At 34.9% G+C, this 16,295-nt stretch overlaps 1 protein-coding gene across 2 annotated transcripts in view; it reads right to left on the reverse strand.

The window, feature by feature from the left end:
- The window catches only part of LOC118751836 (mucin-5AC-like), a 48,122-nt gene that overhangs the window by 25,154 nt on the left and 6,673 nt on the right, over positions 1 to 16,295 (reverse strand). Inside the window, exon 2 of one of the 2 annotated variants that reach the window (XM_036486661.1) lies at positions 3,713 to 5,346. In XM_036486661.1, coding sequence (XP_036342554.1) covers positions 3,713 to 5,294 — 1,582 coding nt within the window. In that variant the 5' untranslated portion in view covers positions 5,295 to 5,346. Of the gene's footprint in view, positions 1 to 3,712; positions 5,515 to 16,295 lie in introns of both variants that reach the window. The other variant, XM_036486658.1, reaches the window with a different exon arrangement.

The raw sequence follows: 16,295 nt of genomic DNA on the forward strand, positions 1-16,295 counted from the left end.
TAGGCGCATATTTGAGTGGCGCGTGGTGGCGTTGAATCAACTTTTATATACACAAAAAAAAAAAACTTGTTTCAAACCAAAACTGTTGTAGCAAAAATCGATTGGCCTTATTCATCTTCTTCTTCTCATATATAAAAACGACGTGTGTGTGTGTTGTAATGGCGTTTATAGACTAGAGAACTACTGAACCGACAGAGTTAGGGCAACAAAAAAAACCGATAGGTGGCGCTGCACTTGAAATTTCTATAAAAAGACATATTTTCAGTCCAATTTGAACAAAATTCAGAACATGTATTACCCACGTAAATAGAAATAGTGTTTTCTAACAGATAGGTGTTGCTGGAGCCAAGAGATATCTAAAAACTGCATTAACTTACAATTCGATTGGATTCACTTTCATAGTATACAGTTGCGGTCAAAATTATAGCACTAAAATTCAGAATGGTGTTGCTTGCATCTTAGGTATATTTATTTATTTTTAACCATTTTCATTTAAATTATAGTACGACGATTGGCTTGCACCAAGTTCAAAAAAATTGATTAAAAAAAAAAAAAAATGTTATCAAAATTTCAAACATTTTGTAGCCGATTGAATTTAAGTGTAATAAATTGTAAGTTTCTAGTCGCTAAAGACTACCGTTGATTTTGTAGATTTTTTTTTTACCGAGGGAGTCCAGCATTTTCTTCTTAAAAAAATAAGTAAACTTCGCAGTATGTAGGGAGAATCAAATTTTTTAAAAATATCGTATTTTGGAGCACTTTTTGTGAGAAATAAGTTATCATCTATGCAAATAATACATTGCGTAGATAGTATCTCTGGATAGATCTGATAGTTGTGTTACTATACGCCTGCCTTGTGTTTTATGCCTAAAAATCGCAAGGTCGGAAAATTTCTTCGCTTATCGTCTAACATCTGCAGTAAATTCCAGTGACCCGTGTTTATTGGTATTATTATAAATATTTCTTCTCTTTGCCCTGGTTTCGTTAGGACAGAGTCCACTCTCTCAATGCAAAGGAATTCTCTTTGCTCTCTCACAGCTTCAAATTGGCCGCCCAAGCAGGCTCACGCCAATTCATCAGCTCTCCCATGCATTCGATGTTCATATGACCGGAAATACAGGCAAGGGATACGATCATCGACTAATATTACATTTACATTGGACCAAAATGCGTGATTTGAAATCAGTCATTTGAAGGTGTTTACACTGCTTGATCCGCATTTGCTTTGACTTCTCATCAAATGAAAAGGGAAGACAAAAACAAAATGTATGTAAACAAACACTACATTAATTATATTGTTAACGCTTTTTGGACACAAAAAGGCAATTATTCTTTGATTAAACTAAAAATGTGTAAAGCTCTTGTATAAATTAACAATTTTTACACACAAATTTCAAAGATTTATTTATTTCGTTGTGTTTGTTTTGTGTTTGAAAAATTCCAAATGTCAAAGACAAACCAAAGCTTTTGTGGAACTTTTGTTTCTGAGTGCGTTCCATGATACAATAATTTTTAGAAGGTAGTTTCACTTCTTCTTCTTATCCGCCATCTTAGCTATCTGACACAAAACGTGTTTCGTATTTTTTGTGTTACCAATTTATTTAAAAAAAATACACCTTTTTGGCGTTGAAAAAAAATAAAACTAAGCAAAGCCAAACATATCACTTCAAAATTATTAAAAAATATTCATAATAAAATAAAATTAAATAAGAAAAGAGCTGCTGCTTCCGGGGATGTTTCAACACGCGGAATAGCTGTAGGAATATAGCTGTAAAACATTTCAAATTTCCTGTTGTGCCGTATTTACGGGAAAAGTGGATGAAGGCTTGCGGATTAAGCGAGCAGCAATTGCCAAGGGCACCGTTTGTGTGTTCCAATCATTTTTGAAGTACAGATTTGATTGCGCGGAACGGTCGTGCACTGCTAAGCCGAGGTGCCATCCCCGGAGCCGAAGTGTAAGTCAATAAAAAACAAACAAAATTTGAATGTTGAAAGTATGTATGTACATATTTCATAACTTTTGCAGCGATCAGCAAGCAAGCGGCATGGACGATGACAATAAATATTGTATAGACGACGCCAGCGAATCCCCTTTCGTTGGGATATCTAGAAAAAGAGCCAGGAAAGGATACGTCAGCGTTTCAACGCAAACTGAGTAAGTTTTTTTTATGGCGATACCAACGAACGTGTACGTGTAATGTATTAAACACGGTAACACACTATACGTAACGGCTCTCAGAAGCGGTGAAGTAAATACAGCATGGCTTTCAGCGACGATGAAATGATTGGTTATGGCAATCGATGCATTCAGACGGAAATCTAAGGAGACTTGTACCGCGGTTCTCGTAGTCGCATTACATTAGTAGGGGCTGGTAAGGACGGTAGTGTCAGCTTAAGCCGTGAAGGCCGGAGGATGTCGGCAGGGAAGAGGGGTCAAAGCTTAAGGAGGAACCTTGTGTTCTAACAGCTTAACCAGGAAGAGGACGTTTAACATACTTTAGGTAAAGTTAAAAACCAATAATTTTTAACAAAAAGAGAGAAGTGTGATAAATAGAATTAATTATTGAATTAATTAAGCTTGTTCGTTATGTTATGTTGTTATGTTACGTATACTGCTTGTATTTATAATAATAAAAAATAAATTTGAAAAAATCCTCAAAAAGAGATATATTGTACTCTTGCATTTTCGTTTATATGATTTTTATTGATGCGATTAGCAGTGGCAAGTATGTATTAAATATATATTAAAAATAAAGTGATCAGTTATAAAATATATAAATGTTTACATGAGTAAAAAAAATACCCAAAACAATAAGTTGAAATACCCAAGTTCAATATCGTAACAGTGGCATCATCGCGTGTTTGTCACAGACACGGTTTATGTCAAAAATTTTCAAGTGAAACTACCTTCTAAAAATTATTGTATCATGGTGCGTTCAATAAAATAGTACGGCAATTGGAACGCATTTGTTTCGTGATTTTGTGTAAATGCGTCGAAATGCGTCATTCTGGAAATGTGAATTTGTATGGAGAAATGCGTGATTTGGCCTCGCATTTGAGGTTTCTCGCCCAAATGACGCATTTGGGCTCAATGTTAATGTAATATAAGACTACCAGCTTACGATATGATAACCAAAGTTGCTATTGCTAATAAAGTTGCCTGGTTGTCAGAATATACTGCGGACTTATTTTTGTTACCAACACTTTAACATCAGATTTTAGAGACTCAAAATTTGCTTTAATGTATAAACTATTTTCGAAAAAAAAACGGAACTGAGATTGCCTTTTTTGTCCTCAAGTTATTAATTAATCCGTGCCATATTGGTAATTTGATCCACTGTGCAGCCCTGACTCTGGTGAGTCTCACTGCCGATTTAATAGTCACTTATTTCAGATGAAGATCAATAGTGATTCGGGTAGAGCAGGACCTTACCGCGCCCGTTATTCCTGCACCTTCTTGCTAACATATTATTTGCTTAGATCTGTTTTAGTCCTCAATTTCATCAAATTTAAATTTTAACACAGTTTATTTTTATATTACGCTGAGTGTGGTGACGACGTAAGGAATTTCTCAGACTTCTGTAAAATTAGTAAAATTTAAGTGAAAAGCAACGTCTTTTGGTAAAATATTAACTAAAACTTATTTATGAACATCTCTCAACTTATGTACAAATAAAAATACATTAAAAATTAAATTTAGCAAAATACTAACCAAACCAATCATTACTTAGTGTCACCGTTATTTGGCTTAAATCATCTGACGCTGATGACTTGTCGTATTCCGCAATCGTCAATCGATCATTGATGGCTGCCAACGACGAACGACGTTTTGCCGGCTCGGAGGAGGGCTGCTGCTGCCGCCGCTGTGCAACAACACCATCTACTTCATCTGCGTGTGTGCGCAAATTCGAGTCTTGACTACTCCCAATCGCGGCACTGCGATAAAATTTACGCGCGGCACGTAGGAAATTAAATAGGCGCGTCGTATCAGCGGAAGATACGCTCGGCGATGACGCGGGCGCGGGTTTTGACACACATTTTACACTCGCGCGCGTATTCGGGTTTTCACTATTTATATTTAATGCATTCGAATTGTTTTGCGAATCGCTGTTGCTTCCCGCTGGCGCCGCCGGTGAGGGGGCTCTACTACTTCCAGCAGTTTTATTGTTGTAATTGCTGTGACTGTTTTTGTTGTTAATACTTTTTATTACGGCTTTTATTGCACTGCCGCCACTATCATTCGCCTCGCTTTGACTTTGGTTTTTTCTATTGTTCCACACCGATTTGTCATCAGAGTAATAAAAATCTTCTTGCAAGCTGCGCGTGCCATAACCATTAGATGCAGCCGCCGCCACCAGCTTCAGCGATGTATCGTCGCTGTCTTTGCTAATCTCCGCGCCTTGTTGTTCGTTGCTGCCGCGCCGCACTGCCACCACTTTCGCAACACCTGCGGTTGCAGCCGCTGTTGTCGCGGCGCTCGCATTCCTAAATTCTTTATGAGTAGTGACGCTGCTGGCGCTGCGTGTCAACGGCATACGTTCAACCGTGTGGGCACGACGCTTTAGTGCGACACCGTTGCTATGCCCATATCCGCCGCCACTGGCCTTGCCATTGCGGCTGCTACCAATGATGGCTTGCTTGCACCAATAAATGTTGTTGCTGCTGCCTACGCCGCCTACGCCGCCGCCGCCGGCACCATTGTAGTAGTAGCGCCGACGCGTATCCACCGCTGTCGGTTTGCCATGAGGTGCGTGCGCACTTGCTGAGGCAGCAGCAGCAAATTTAAGTGAATCACGGTGGCTTGAGGAATTACTGCGGCGACGGCGCTGACGTTGCGACGCATTTGAGGCGTGCGAGTTGAATGACGAGTGTGACGAGGACGAAGGTGATGTGGTGGAGGAGAAGGAGTTAAATGTAGCGTGCGCTTTACCGTTGTTGGTATCTCTGCTGTTGTGGTTGCTGTCGTTGTTATTGCTATTGCTGCAACTGCTAATTGTAGCCGAGATAAGCGCGACTTTGGGAGAATTCAAATGCCTTAAACGTTGACGTAGTGAATGCTCGAATTCGTTGTGGGCACTGCCGTCAGAGTTGCTTGGATCGTCGCTGCAAATGGCGAACGATGTTGCGGTTGTCGTAGATGTTGCCAACGATGTTGCTGAGTTCGGCGAATGCTGCGTGCCGTTAGCTACGTATGTTGAGCGATGTGCAACATTGTTGCCGGACTCGGTGGGCGTGAGATACGAATTGGATTGAATGAATACGCCATCGCAAGTAATTTTTATTGTTGTCACCATGTTTTTCGAGACATTATTTTGTAGAAACTCACAATTAAGGAAGCATTGGGCTCTGACCAAGTTTCAACAAAAATTAGCAATGTTCGTGTATTTTAAGGGGACAATTATGTGCCACTGTGAAGCCCTGACTAGGACCGGCCTTAGAAGCAAATGACGTAAATTGCACTCAGGCAAGGGACCGCTCGCGAGGCTTCCTAGCAATACTTGAATCAAAGTAGACCTGTAGCCGGATAGAGGTTTGTTACAAGAGATCGTTCTGGGTCGCGGCAACTAGGTGACCTGCTTCCCCTTATCTTATCTAATGCAAATTTAACCTTATCAAATTATCACTTTCCTCGCAAAGTTAAAGAAAAAACCCACAGTGGAAAATTTTGAACTTTTGGCAAAAATTCGAGAAAAATATTGAAAAGCGCCAAAAAAATATCTAGTAGTTATTTTGATATTTTCTGTTATGGAGATCGTTATTTGGAAGGCTTCTATTTTTTCGGTTATAAATGATCGACAAGATAATAAATATGATAAAAAATAAGATTCCACAAGAACGATTATTTTTTAAACGAAAAAAAAAAAAACGTAAATCTAGGTTTAACAGTTAAATTATGGTAATTTTTGCTAGACATCAAGGAACAGCCAAGCTAAGATTTAAATCCACAAAATGAAATTAGAGAAAAATAAGAAGAGTCCCAAAATTTCCAATAAAGTAAAATACTTCAGTTCATTATCAACGCCTAAGGGTACGTTCACACAGGAAGTGAGGCCGAGCGGAGCGGAGCCGTTCCGAGATTTCAAATTAATGTAGCTATACATATGTATGTAAGCGTTCATACAGCAAACTTTTCCAGAAGTGTTTTGGAGCTTAAAGCAAAGCACTTTTTAATTTTCAATTTTCATTATGATTTTTCTGCTTCATGACTCTGATGTGAACAAAAAAAAAGGTAATTAAACGAAAGTCTATTTTACGAGAAAGCATTTAAAACAAATTGATCAAATATTTTAGCCGCTTGTCATAGAAAGTCAGCAAAAAGCCCTGCTCCGCTTCGTCAAGTGCGAACACCAGCAGCTCCGCTCCGCTCCGCTCCGCTCCGCTCTTCCTTGCATCGCTCGGCGCCACTCGGCATTCTGTATGAACACACCCTAAATAAAATCAAAAGCACCCACAAAAGATTTTTATATACACTTAGGTCTCTTTCTATGCGGCTTTTTTTATGCGGATTTGAATTAATGCGGGTTTTCAAATCATTATTTCGCAGTAGCGACTTTGCTTTTTTGAGAGTTTTTATTACTTTTTTTCAATGTGTAAGAGACAATGCTTCTGATAAATAATTTGTCTTTGTATTCTTTCATAAGTCATGTAATTATTGTGGTATTTTTATTTTTATTTTTTTGTTAAAATAGATAAAATTTTATTTATTTCATTAATGTTCCTATGTAATGTGGTATCACAATGGACAATCAAATGTCTAAGTGAGTCCCCTTTGCGGGTCTGCCACCTTAACCTAACCTAACCTATTAATGTTCAGTTTTACATGGAATAATAAGTGTTGAGGTGAAGAAATAAATAGTTTTTTTTCTTAATAATGCCTCACTGGATTATTTTATGCGGTTTTTAGAATTTTTTGCATGGACTATCTGAATTTATGCTGTTTTTGAAAATGCTGGAACGCATCCCCTGTTTTTGTATGAAAGTAAAGAACTTTTTTTATGCGGATTAACCCTTGTAAATATTCAATGTATTGTATCTATATACATAAAAAGTTGATGAGAGGTTAGTTCGTTTAGCTTAATTCTTCCGACACGGTGAGAAGATGTTGTAACGAAACTCCGTCAGTCCCTCTTCAATTTGGTTTGGAGACAAACCAGTTTCGGTGTAAGCCACCGTCAGTTTAGTTTTTCGTTTTGAGAACAGTTTCACAGGAAGCCCACTTTCTTATTTTCTTCTTTAGAATTTACCAAGCGAACACTCATTTGTCAAGCTGCGAAAATTGTCAATTTGTTTTTTTCACATTTACGCTCTTGATTAGAAACGCAGCAGCACAAAACATAATAAGTTAAAATAAAAACAAAAACTATACAACAAATGCACAAAAACATCGCAAGCAATTCATTAAATTAAGGTCAACAGCCGATTGTAGGCGGAAAGCGCAAGCCAAATCGGCTGCCACAATTCTGAATGCGGAAAATCGCCAAATAGGCACCGTTAAATATGTATAAGACGTTATTATGGTCCCGCATTGGCGTTTATTATTACTTTGTTTTTTTTTTTTTTTGTTTTCAAGTAATTTCAAATCTGTTCACCTTTAAGCGCACAATTTATTTTAAAATTGAATTTTTTCAGCTTTTTGTACTACGCTTCGGCTTTGCCAAACAGTAGTTCGGTACAAATTGTGCCAAGAATAACAAAAAAAAAAAAAAAAATAATAGCTACTAAAAAATCATCACAAACTCAAAAGAGCTACATACAATTGACGCTAACAGAGATTTTACACCGCAAAATAGCTAGCCAGCCATTCAAGCAAATTCGTACAAAGCGTATTAAAAAAAAAAAAAGAAAAGTCATCACAACATATTTAATTGTGGCACAAATGTATGTAAATCTCATTCGTACCGCGCACACACACCCCCACACTTCACACATCGCACGCCGCGGCCACCACACCCAATGACATTGTGAATTTTGTGTGTAACATTTGTAGTGTAGGCCAATTAGTGACAATTCTATTTCTACGCCACTCTTCTACTTTTCTACTTCTATTTTCATTATTTGCAGTGATTCTGCAAAAAGCAAGAAAAAACTAAAAAAAAAAATAACTGAAATGTCCAATTCAATTCCTATCTAACAAAAATTGATTCACATATTCGTCGCACAGACTTTCATACAATGTGTACAATGACGACAAATGAGCAAATCAACAAAAAAAAAAAAAAAAAATTGCTCCATGAGAAATGCTGCGTTCCACATACGCCCTGTTGTACACTTCAAACATTGCCAATACATACAAACAGTTACGAACAACAGTATTGGCACAGTGAATTTTTCGCAATATATGCCATGTTTTCTATTCTTATTTATTTTTTTTTTTTTATAAAAATATAGTTCATACTCGACACAAAAAACTTAAAAATAAAATGCCTAACCTTTGTGAAAAACTCCGAAAAATTCATTAAATTTGCATCTAATTTGCAACTTTTTATTCAGATAAATGCGATTTTTTATGCTCTTTAAACTTGAACTTTTTTATACTAAAGTTGAAAGAGCTATAAAACTGCATACTTGGAATTTTTCTAAAAAATCTGAACAAAAAGTTGCAAATTAGTATGCACATTTATTGAATTTTCCTGAGTTTTGCACAGAGTTTAGTGTAGTAGGGTTTTGTGTAGTATAAATCATATTTTTATAAAAAAAATAATGAAAATAAATTAAAATAATAAATTCACTGTGTCAATACTTTTGTTCGTCACTGTATGTGCGTACATATTTACTACAAGCATTCGCTTTTTTTTGGCAACAAAGGCAAAGGCAACGTACGAATTCATGTACTAATTTCAAATGCTCTTTATCTGTTTGTAAGTACATATGCATGTTAGGACATACATAAGCATGTTCATTTGTTGTAACTGCATTGTTGGTATTTTTAAGTAGTTTTACTTTAGCGCAAAAAATACAAAACTAAAATCGACTGAAATTGTGTAAAAGTAAATGGAATCAACTAAAGCAAACAGCTTTCATGAAGGGCTCCCATAGTGAATACTAAAGTATATGGTGGGTAATATCTAGGTATGTACATTAGGGTGTGCCTTATACATTTTTTTGTAAGCTACAATGCAAGACTCCACCTAGGTAGGCTCGTTTGGTCATAAAAACGTTTCTGCGTAAAACTTTTAACATCGGATAACGGCCTACCTCATGAGTCCTAAAGTTACATGCGCTAATTTATTATATTTTACATAAAATTAGAAAAAGTTCCTATAATGGCTCTTGAGCCACGTCTTTCCATTATCCGATTTTGAAAACCTTTCGCAGAGCACATTTTTATAACCAAATGAATTTTATGGGTCAAAGTTGAAAAAAAGGCGCACCCTTATGTATATACATATAAATGTATTTACACAAGCCGGGTATGAACATGAATACATGTACATATGTACATTAGACCGCACCATCTTACAAGCAAACAGAAAACCCTCAAGATTTTTTTCAAGGCAATTAAAAAAAAGATAAATAAAAAGTTTCAGAACCTAAGGGTCGCCTTTTTAAATTTTTCGGTGAAACCTTTGGCAATAAAAAAATTGTTTGTAAAAATAATTTACTGGAATTATAAAAAAAATACTTCTTAAGCAAAAGCTTAATTGAGATCTGGTACTAGAACAGGATGTTTAAGGTCAATGTACATACTTTGGAATAAAAAAATTTCTTCTCGAGCTAAAAACATCTACATATATATCAAACTTTAAGATCTGACTGTAAGCGCCGAAAATTACAAAATGCGACCCTGCGCTCGTTAAACAAAAAAAATATTAATTGCCTTCGAATTGAAGTACTTACACTGTTAAAGTTTATTGATTTTTCGCGAGCTTTACTTTACTGGGTAAGCACTAGAACGGGGTATTTGAGGTCAATGACCTTTGGAGCAAAAAAAAAAAATTATATATATATCTTCGAGACAAGAGCATCGATGCATGCTGAAGAAGTGACGAAAAATGTAAAAAGCCTACCCCTAGGCTCAGCCAGAAAAAGAACAACTTTTTTCCAAATTGCCTTGCAAAAATTCTTAAGACTCAGGGGTGTCCGGCGAACTTTTTTTCCTTCTCAAACAATCTGAAGAATTATTTTTCATTATTTTTTATTGCTTGAAAAAGCACTTCGGCTTTGCTGTACATATATTTTCTTGAAGTAAATGAGGCCGTGAGAGCAGAAGAATATGGGACCTTTATTTTAAAATGTATAACATTTGAGACTATTTTAAGTGGGTAAGTATAAAAAACAAATTTTTGAGTTAGTTGTTAAATTCTTGGATTATGACATATTACGTCAGTGGATTGCATCCTAAAAATCCTTTAATTTGCTATGCGCCCTTTGGATTTTTAGCGCAGAAAAGATCCGATCAGTGGATCATGAGATATATATATATATTTTTTTTTTATATGAGTTGAAGTCGGTTTTTTTTATGCTAAAAATTACTTGTTTGTATACCAATTTCGCAGTGGAGCTTTTCTTTGGTTAGTAGAGGCGAATTTGAAGGATTACTGGTATTTTTTTTTGCGGTGTAGTCTTTCAATGTATGTGAGCGAAATTTTAAATGCTGATAGTATCTGATTTTCCCCAGTGTCGAAATATACAAAAATATGTACATCGCACACTCAAACGCCACATCGCAATTTCACCTATTCCAGCTTAACACCCACCCACCATCGCACGGCTGGCTATTTCTTTCATCTTTTTGTTATGCATGTAATCATGCGCATTTGTAATGTAGTATGTACTCGTAGATATGTATATACATATATACTCATAAGTAAAGTACATACTCGCTGAATTTTTACGCTTCGAAATTATATTGTAATTTTTCGGTGGCTTTCAGGTTGGTTGGGCGTACATACATGCCATGCCTAGTCTACATGTCTACTATAAACTCGACGATTGGTTGACGCTTTCGTTTAAAGCGTATTTAAAACTGCTAAGTACTGAAACACTTCTAAGCGCTATAGGGCAAGTACTTGCTATTGTACATTTACACACTAGGCGGCAAGTATAAGTGTACACCTTGTTGTAATATAAAATTCACAATTCACAATTATTTTCATGAACATTTTTTTTACACATACAAAAATATAGTTCATTATGTTTTTTTTTAATTTTTTGATTTTTTGTGCGCTTTATATAAAGTGTGAAACTTTATATGGTTTATATTATAGAATGCGCTATGATGTTTTTATAAATAACAAATTCAAAACATTTTTCATGAAAATAATTGCGAATATTATATTACAACAAGGTGTACACTTTCATTTGTCGCCTAGTGTATGCATGTAGGTACTCGTACTACATACTTGCTTTCATTTTTAAAACCGTTCTATGCACTTTTTCAATGTTGTCCTATTACAGTTCAAATTCAAATTGTTAGGAGCTGCTCTACTCTGATTTGACTGCGTTTCTGGGTTGGGAAAACACGATTTTATCGACGTTGTAATTTTGTGTAAATAGTACAATTAAAATTGAGAACGTACCCACACTAGCTACATAAGAATGACAACGAGAATATGTTGAGGTATACATACATATATTTATACATACATACATATGTACATGCATGTACATGTATGGACAGATATACCTGCATGTCTGCTTAGCATTCACTCCTAAATATGTTTAACATGTCTATATTGTACTATGTATGTATGTATTTATATATGTATGTATGTGCATGTGATTTTATAGATGCGTGCATTTTTTGGCACGGAAGTTAATGGGAATCAGGCTTGCCTTTAAATTCAATAGAAATGTATAAAAGTAAAACATCGCAACTTGTGGGAAAAATATGCGAAGAAATCGCTATAAATTATTTCAAATTAACATTTACAACATTTGAGTGGCTTTAGTGTGTATGTTCATGAATTATTAAATAATGGGGATTTTCGAAAAATTTTGTTTAGTATGTACGTATGTATGCAGTATATATGTATGTACAATATATGGAAAGGCCTCGAAATAAACCAGCAGTTAAAATTCGCAAAGAAAATAAAAAACAAAATTATGGATTCGATTGGAAAATTCTCCAACCTTTGAAAAAAAATTATGACTTTCAAATTTATAATTAACGTCATAATACAAAAAAAAGTGTTCATATAAGTGACAGGTGCGCTAATTGTCGATTTTTTTTGAAAAAATTCAGAGCCAGAATTGTCGGCGATATTTCTTCTGTTTCATAGACACCTGTAGACAACTGTGGCAATTTTTGGAAGCGACAGTGACAATACTGGAATATTGTCGACAATTGTCTGTTAATGGTGCCGACAATTGTCACTCTAAAAAAAAAAATTGTCGCGACAATAGGGACCAAAACTAAATAGCTCCGTCAGAAGATTTTTACAGGAGAATTTGAAAAATTTTGTTCATATTATAATTGGGCGCATTTCAATACTTTTCAATAATTTGAATATTTGTAAAAACTATAATAATGCAAATGCTATTACTATCTATATCAGAATTAAATATAAATTTTATATGACTGGCGAAAATTTTGTCAACAATAATTTTCAAACCCGACAATGTCACTTCTTAATGGAATTTTTTTCATGGAACTGAAATCACTGACAATACAGAAAATGCTTGTTGTGAAAAAATTCTCACTCTCACTTTATGAAATGGGCTCCAGGTTATTATTATTTTCAAGTGTACACATTTTGTTTTGGTAAACTGAGTTAAAAATATGTATACCCACATAACCTGTTAACCTAGCAGGAATTCGAATTTGATAAAACATGCCAAGTGTTATGTCGATACTAGGGTGTTAGATTAATTGACTTTTTCCAAAAACCGGCTTTAGAGTTATTCGAAAAAAAAAACAATTTGAAACAACCGGCCTACCCTATTTTTAAATTCAGATAAAACCGGTTAGACCTGTTATATGCAGATATTTTTAATAAACGCATATGTATGTATGTATCTACGGAATTGAGCCTACAATGCCTCTTATATGTATTCCACTTAGCTGCGTTTTTGCTTAACTGTATAAAAGCGTATGCTTCAACCGCAAATGCAGCCAAAGGAAATGTGTTGTATTAATTACAATGCACATTGATTTGTTATAATTTGAAAAGCATACCATAATACATATGTACATATATACATGCATACATATACAAAAAAAACAGCTGCGGTCAATAGGCCAGAAGCAATATTCAAAATGTTGTTTGCAACTTATGTTTATTTATTTATTTTTAATAATTTTCATTTAAAATATAGTTCTATCTATAACAGAAACTACATACATAGGTAAAGCTTGCACAAAGTTCACTAAAATTAATGAAACTTCAAAAAAATTTCATTAAGATTTCAGACTTTTTTTTCGGAGTTTTCGGAAAATTTTCTAAATAGTATGCAGTTTTTAGCCCATTCAATTTTAGTACAATAAATTAGATAGTAGTTTCATTAGTAGTTTTTTAGATTTTTTTTTTGTAGAGGGTGTTGAGCATTTTCCTCCACAAAACTCCAGTATCTTGGTATGCGAAAAGTCACACTTTAAAAAAAAAAAAAAAAAACAGTTAAAAATAGTTTGGAAATCCTAGTCGATACCAATTGGAGAACCACGGTGGGAAACAAGTGGAGAACTAGCCTGTTCTTAAGAAAAAGGTTGTTCCATGTTTTCAAGTTTTCACCGGCTATCGCGAAATTGTGGAAAAAATTAGCAATTTTAACTTTTATAAAAGTGTTGCCTTCCAGTCTTTGGCCTTGTTTAGTAGCTTAACTCCTGGAAATATGCAACATTGGCACCACAAACTGAGGCAAACCTTTTATATTTTAGTATACAGAGGAAAAGGGAGGCCCCCGCTGCGAGGGAAAGACCAAGTGGAGGAGTTGGCTTCACTTGGCATTTCCAATTGACGTCAGTTGGCACAGAAGAGAAAAGTCCTTTGTTGAACTCGGCCAAAATCACTTAGGCGTTACAGCGCCAAATAAGAAGAAGAGGAAGTATATAATATACATATGATGAAAGTCCCGGCCGCACTCTAAATTACTCTACAAGGGCCCGACTAGGGATGGGTAGTGAGGGGTTGAAATTCGATTTTTTCCGAATTTCGAACATTGCCCAACCATTCGATTCGAAATTGGGTGGTGCAAATTCGATTTAATTCGAATTTTTTCGAATTTCGCAAAATTTTTTTGAAGTGAAACTTCTTAGTCGAGTTTGGAGATGTTTGCGTTAAATATTTAACACCAAGTCATAAAATCTGCATCGTTCAATTTAAAAAAAATTAGGAGTCGAATTAAAGGCTTGTCCTTTGGGTCTGCAACATAGTTTTAGTTCTATGAAAAGGGTTGCCAAAAGGTAGAAAATCAAATTCAAATAATCGCTTCCGCAGATGTTTGCGTTAAATATTTAACACCAAATCATAAGATCTGTGTCAAATGAAATGTAGATGTGTAACATGGTTTTAGTTTTGAGCCATATGCAAAAAATCAAAATTAAATTATTTAATAAGTTAAATAAATTACTCCAATATGGGTATCAATCGAAATGGTTTTGAATAAACTTTATTTTTTAATTACATTTTGGAGGGTTGTCACCTGTTTGAAAAGTCGAATTTATTTAAAGAAGTGTTGTACTTAGAATACTATGCAACAATTAAAATATTTTTGAGGTGCTTGAAGAGAGTGTGCACCTGTTTAAAAAGTTAGTCTAAAATTACACTGTGCGACAGCCGAAACCAGCCCGTACTTTGTTAACATTTTCTGAATGACTACCCATCCAGTAGTAAAACGCTCGATGAATTTGCCAAAGTTAGCTCGTATTTTTATTTTATGGCCTACTAAAGTTTTCATATCTCGGCCAATGTAGTTTTCAAAAAAGTCGAAAATATAGTTAAAATAAATGTCTGAGCGAAATTAAAGGTTAAGACATATATAATAATTCTTGGGAAATATTTTCGTAGAATATTTTAACCCATTAGCTCCCGCCTAAAACGGTCATATTTGACCCTTACTTCAAGAAATCTCGCAAAAAGCTAATTTGGCAGATCGTTTATATATATTATAAAAAATTATTCTCCGGAAAATTTTACTAGGGGTCTTCTCAGGCAAAAGCTTCATGCTACTAACGTAAAAGCCTCTAAAAATTTTAAAATTGAGTTTGGAATAACAGTTCCGTCTTGGCACAGATTTTTTGTTTTTATGCATCGGATCGAAAAAAATGTATTTTTTTCCTTGAATCCCTAAGACAAATGGAGTGCCACACATAGTGATGGAAAATTTAGTCAGAAAGAAAAATTTAAAGAGTTGATTTTTTGGAAATAAAGATGAAATTCGATTATTTCTGGAAAAATTCGATTTTATCCGAATTTTAACAACACAAAGTTCGATTTCAAAAATTCGCCACTTTGGAGCTAAACCTCGATTCCAATTCGAATATCGAGGCTTCAAATATCGAATTTACCCAACCCAGGCCCGACATGAGCAGAGAAAGTATTCAACTGTTTCCTTTCAGGTCGTGTGTGTATCTTTAGCTTCAATCACCCCGAGCTTATATTTTTAACAGAAGCACATTAAAAAAAAAAAAACATTCTCAACTCCAAGTCGACACAATACCATGTCCTCACTGAAAATGAATACTATGTGCGAGTCAACAAAAAACTAAAGAAAAGCACAAACAGGTGCCAAAAAAGCAACAGGTCAACAACACCTTACACATTTTTATTTACTACGCGAAAGTTATGCAATCTGCTAAGCGGGAAAACAAAAAAAAAACGGTAAAAATAGAAACATGTTTAGATATAAGAAAAACGAAAATGTTTGCAAATAAAATGAAATTTTTTAGATGGTAAAAAATAGACAAAAAAAATGTGCAGACATGCATACAGACTAGACGAGACTTCAAAATAAATAATTAAAAAAAAAAAGGCGAGCTAATGCGAAATAAACGTTGCTAACTCGCTATTTATTACCGTAATTTAATTACGTGCACGTTTACAACTAATTCAACGTGAGGTGCGAGGAAAAAGTGAAACACTTTAAATAAAACTTTACAGCAATCAAAGAAAATGGAGAACGCCACACACACACATGCATAGTGTTAATTAACTCGAAAATTTGTAAAAAAAAAAAAAGTGTGTGGAATTAGTGCTGCTGCGGTGTAATAAAAATGCTTAAAATATGATTTGGAGATTTCACGGATTTATGTATGTACATACAGTAGTCCTCGGTTAATTGAAACTGAAAAAATTGCACAATTTTTTGTTCAATTATCCGGGAATACCAATTAACCAGTTCATTTAATTACCGAATTT

The sequence above is a fragment of the Rhagoletis pomonella genome, unplaced genomic scaffold (assembly GCF_013731165.1).
Source record: "Rhagoletis pomonella isolate Grant_MI unplaced genomic scaffold, Rhpom_1.0 Rhpom_scaffold_01031, whole genome shotgun sequence".
In the NCBI taxonomy this organism is placed as follows: Eukaryota; Metazoa; Arthropoda; class Insecta; order Diptera; family Tephritidae; genus Rhagoletis; species Rhagoletis pomonella.